Below are 5,000 nucleotides of genomic sequence, written 5' to 3'. Positions count from 1 at the left end.
TGTAATTCTAATTAATTCTTTCGGCTATTTTTAATGTAACTGTTCTTGTTTTTAGCATGTATTTTTGCTTAAAAAACAATAAAGACCTATTTATTTGAAGACCTATTTTTAGTTTCCGGTATATGTGTAATGATAAACGATTTCAGAGCCCGGTATCATGAGAGCGAATTCCTCATGCCTCACATGGGAGCTTTAATCCTTGCGTCATCTCTAACAGAAGCGCGTCTTATTAATGGGAACATAAAAATTGGAAACAGAGAAACGCAACAGATAGCCAAAACTACTTCTGCTAGTGAAAGGAAGAGGAAAACCATAAAGGGCATTTTATGAATTATTGCTTAACTCATCCAGGAGAGTATTCATGCGCAGTAGACTGTTTTCTTGAACTAAATTTTGCTATCTTCAAAGATGGTTTAAGACATATCAATCGACACGAGTTTTTTGAAATCATATTTGTGTCATGTCTGCAGTTAGAAAGTTATTCAGTGTACAAATCGACATGACACTTATTCGAGAACCTGTGTGGGCTTATCTAAGGCATAATTGTAACTCATTTGCCACAAGGTCTTCTCACGCTGTGTTTATCTACATATTTACCATGAATACAGATGGTGAAATGTCACAGGAGTTGAAATCCCTTTTTCTCATACAACAGACTAACAATTCAGTTTGCACGTCATTTAACAAAACAATTACAAAGGAAACGAGTATATTTGTACTTTACATAACTTCCTTGAACTCAAAATACATTTGAAAATGATGTGTCTCAAGTTATACTGCCAAAGAGCACCTAACTTTATTACGTGGGATGCCATGCATACCACGTTATAAAACCAGTTGTTTTTTTTTTTAATCGTAGAGACAAATGTGCATACCCCAGGGATAGTAGATTAACCACTTGATAAGAATCCCGTGTCAACCTTAGCCATCGAGCCCCAGAAGTGAGTAAGTTCCCGCTGAGCCATCGAAACAACTGAGATTAGTCACGTAATGGTTTGCTTTATACTTAAAACTTTCGCGTGATTTCGAAAATGGCGGCCACCTTTGACCACATGAAGCAAGACTTTGCTTTTTTAGTTCATTCATGGACACTGCGGATGAGACATTGTGATGAAACAGATGCAGACAGAATTTGCGGTAGTGATTTCACAGTTCGCATCACCTCCTAGCAAAAAAACCGAAATTTGACCAAAGAAAAGAAATACTGTATGTATTATAATTATAGTTTAATAAATAGCATTAAATCACAAGTCTACTTCTGGGAAAATTGTTTTCTGTATCTATTATTTCACGACATTCCGATTGCGGCGATCAGGAAATCACAACAACATGCACGGACTGAGAAGCCAACACGTTCGCGGGGTGAATCGGGTTCAAGTACCGGTATATTCATTTTCCAGAGTCCAGTCGAAGCGAAATACAAGCCACGAGGATGATGAGCTAAGTTCACAGTTCATTTCACATGGTAGGCTTCCCTCATTTCGGCAAATGAGCACCGAAATCGGCAAGAATTCCTTTCTCAGGACACTGAATACGAGCAACATTAAAACACAACATGACATGTGACGCTGATAGACTAGCATGCATCAAATCATTGTGGTATGTGATCGGTCAAGTCAATGGCATTTGCGAAATCGACAACAAAGTAAATCCATTCCCCTAGTACAGGAATAAAAGACGTAAAAAGAATATTAGCAAAAAGCCTTAAGCAACCAATACAAAGTTAAAAAAACCCTGAAGATTAAATGTTTTCGTCACGAAGACTAATCCATGTTGTACAAAACAAAACAAAACGAGGAAAGATTCTGCTGGAAAGTGGGAAAAGGACAAAAATCACCGAACTGGTACATTATGTTTGCATTTCTATTCTTTTCATAAATAGAACTGCATGTGATACAGGTGACTTAGAAATCAGGACCTAGTTGTTCAAAGCACGATCAGCCACTGTGAAGTGACTTTTATTCCGGTTTAGTTTCTATTCAGTGATTACCGGTTTTTCCAACACTTTCTGTCCCTTCAGTTTTGACTTGGACTTATCTTTGAATGAATGAAGCTTTATTTAATCTCGGGATTGATGAGGTTGATTACACCTCTAGCAAAAAAAATATGCTAATAAGCTGAGAGAAATAAAGAAACGGAAATCCAAAAACTATTTAAGGAATAAGACCTAAAAATTACATAACATAGCTATATACAATAAAAAGTCCAGTTGCTCGAAAGAACATAGATATTAGCTGTCTGACTGCTTTTTTAAAGGCTGACAATATGCTTAGGGATCTTAAGGTATCAGAAATCTTGTTCCAAGTAATAGCCGCCAGGTACTTTACTGAGTTCTTGCCATAACGAGTCGTATTAGGTCTCGGTACTTGCAACTTGTTAACCCCTCTCAGATTTTTGATGTTGTCTCTTAACCTAAATAGGTCTCTCAGATATTCAGTTGGATGATTGTTAATTGTCTTAAATACAATAATTAAGAAGTTCTGGATACGTCGATCCACAAGGCTGTAACCAATACGACCACAAAGAGTGCTAGTTTGTGAAGAGTCGTCACTGTACAAGAAACGAAGAGGTCGTTCATGCAACCTATCCAGTTTTTTTACTATCAGACTTTAAACAGTAATGAAAATGAAACATAATGAACGAATTATAAAGGCAGAGTTTGGTCCGAAACGATGAAATATTCTTCAGTCTACAAAGAACATCTAGTTGCTTTCCAACTTTCTAGCCAATTTTCGTAATATGTTTTCCAAAATTCAGGGAATAGTCTAATGTTAGCCCAAATAGATCTACCGTATCAAGTAGTGGTAGTTCAACACCTTCAGCAAATAATGATAGTTTGACATTGGGTTTTCGCGAGAGAACCAAGGCCTTGCATTTTTTAGGGTTCAAGATCGACCCTAATCGACTCTTGATTAAAAAACTAGCTGAAATTCCAATCTCTCTCATCAGAAATGGTTTCAAACGTTACGTTTGGCTACTGTAGAGACAAAGATTAGGGTAGGGGCAAAGGGACAAAGATTAGGACCCTTATTGTTTAATATCTTCATAAATGACTTACTTTATTTTATCAACGAGGCGAAGCTGTCTAATTATGCAGATGATAATCAGCTATATTTTGCTGATTCTGATCGAGCTGTTGTCGAACATGTTGTCAATAAGGACCTTGTGGTGGTGTGTGAGTGGTTTCGTAATAACAAGATGATCGGCCTTCCAACAACTGGTCCATTTGAAAAAATCGACTGCAGGATCTAGCTTTTTCCTCTTAAAAATATTTTTGTTCCTCGAAATTTAAAGTGCTCAAATAATGCCTTTCTAACGTCACTAAAGTACTTGCAGTTAAAAGCTTGAAACAAAATATTGTGCAACTGCAATAGATTGATCAGAACTTGTTAAAACAAGAGCGTTTGTTTTGTTTCTTTGGGATGTTTGGCATGTTGCATATTTGGCATGTTGCAGTTCTCATGTTTTTTTGTTTTCTTGTTTTTCAAATTATGCAACGTTGGAGTTTAAGACAAAGGTTTCGATGAGGTTATTATGTAACGCTAGAGTTAACCCTTTCGCTCCCAAGAGTGACACTTATAGATTTTACTCTGTCTAACGACAGACGATTTTACTCGTCAATGGGGAACCCCACCGGGGTGAAAGGGTTAAAGACTAAGGTTTCAGTGGGATTCTTCCAATATCTTTCTTCACATTCCTCAGATTGTTCTAAAGGCTCGAAAGTTGGCGGCATGTATCGTTCACTGATCCTTTCGTTGTTAATGGTCGAGATCCTTGTCCTAAGATGCATTCAAGCGCTCGGCGATATTGTACTTGTTCAAATCAACGTGGAGGACTGTGTGTCTGGTGAAATGCAAGTCGAGGACCTGACAAAGGGCATCATTACTGTCTCTCAGCTGTCCAATGGTGACATTATCCGAGGTATCAGAGGAGCTGATCGCGTCCCTGGCTGGTGCAGGGTAGAAGCCGTCTACCCCAGAAAAGGCAATGACAATTTCACTACTTACGACGGATTTACAGCGGATCACATGGTAATTGATGCTGACACAGTCCGTGCATACGGAAAGAAGGGCAACGCCACGAAAAGTCGACTCTACATGCTTTCTACTGAGTGTGACGCGGCGGTGAATGCAGCAGGCCAGGCTTTTACTCCAATCAGCACTGCCTTCTGTCCTCATGAGCTGAACTGGAGCGAGTATCTTCCGCTGATAGAGGCGATTCGTCGGGTTACCACTCGTACAGGATACTTCTGGTATTTCAGCGACGCCTTCTACGACAACGAGACTGCCAGAGTTCCGCAATGGAAGAACATGCTGCATGACATGTGCCTTGAGCTTTTGCAGTGTGCGCGAGAGGGACAATGCCAGAAGTTCGAGAAAGTCATGGAAGAGTTTGTGCACGAGCATATGAACCCAAAGTACAGGGTGATTGTCGACCACATCTTCCCAAACATTGGCGGTGACGTGGAAAAATCAGAAAATGGTACCATCAGCGAGCTGGTTCGTCCTCAAGAGAAAAGCCATACTTTGCTGTTGCTTGCTATGGGTAGCGCCATTGCTTTGGTGCTGATCATCCTGGCAGCAGTTTTCCTTGTGCACCGCGCAAGAGTAAAGGGAAAGGCAAAGATGGCGAAGGATCTTCACCCAGGCGACCACCCTCAAGCTAAAGGCCAAGATGTCGAGGCCTGAAGATGTTGTAGGACAGTAATGTTAGCCTGTACCAGACTCTCGATATACCGGGGAAAACTAGAAGAGGAGGGCTAAAGAAGGAAGTCTAAGAAACGTCGGGGCATTGTGAGTTCTTTTCTTCGCCGCTCCTTCGCCGTTTTCCTCAATTTGTTTTCCGCGGCTTATCGAGAACCAGGAACAGAGCACAGTTCTACACTTTCATACATTCCAGTAATACTCTCTTGTAGTCAAGTAGTTTAAATCACGTAAATTTGGACCATTTTGTAGCAAGTTTGTACCTGCATGTGTGCTTAGTGCACTTTTTACTCCTTT

At 39.9% G+C, this 5,000-nt stretch overlaps 1 protein-coding gene across 3 annotated transcripts in view; it reads left to right on the top strand.

Moving 5' to 3' along the window:
* Positions 1-5,000, top strand: part of LOC137994453 (uncharacterized) — a 13,740-nt gene that overhangs the window by 8,399 nt on the left and 341 nt on the right. For all 3 annotated transcript variants that reach the window (XM_068840031.1, XM_068840030.1, XM_068840029.1), the window contains exon 2: positions 3,703-5,000. This exon is cut by the window's right edge and continues 341 nt beyond it. In XM_068840031.1, the coding sequence (XP_068696132.1) occupies positions 3,732-4,688 (957 nt within the window). In that variant the 5' untranslated portion in view covers positions 3,703-3,731 and the 3' untranslated portion in view covers positions 4,689-5,000. The remainder of the gene's footprint in view (positions 1-3,702) is intronic.

The sequence above is a fragment of the Montipora foliosa genome, chromosome 3 (assembly GCF_036669935.1).
Source record: "Montipora foliosa isolate CH-2021 chromosome 3, ASM3666993v2, whole genome shotgun sequence".
Classification (NCBI taxonomy): Eukaryota; Metazoa; Cnidaria; class Anthozoa; order Scleractinia; family Acroporidae; genus Montipora; species Montipora foliosa.
The sequence above is the reverse complement of the archived record's forward strand: the minus strand, read 5'-3'. Positions and strand labels throughout refer to the sequence as shown.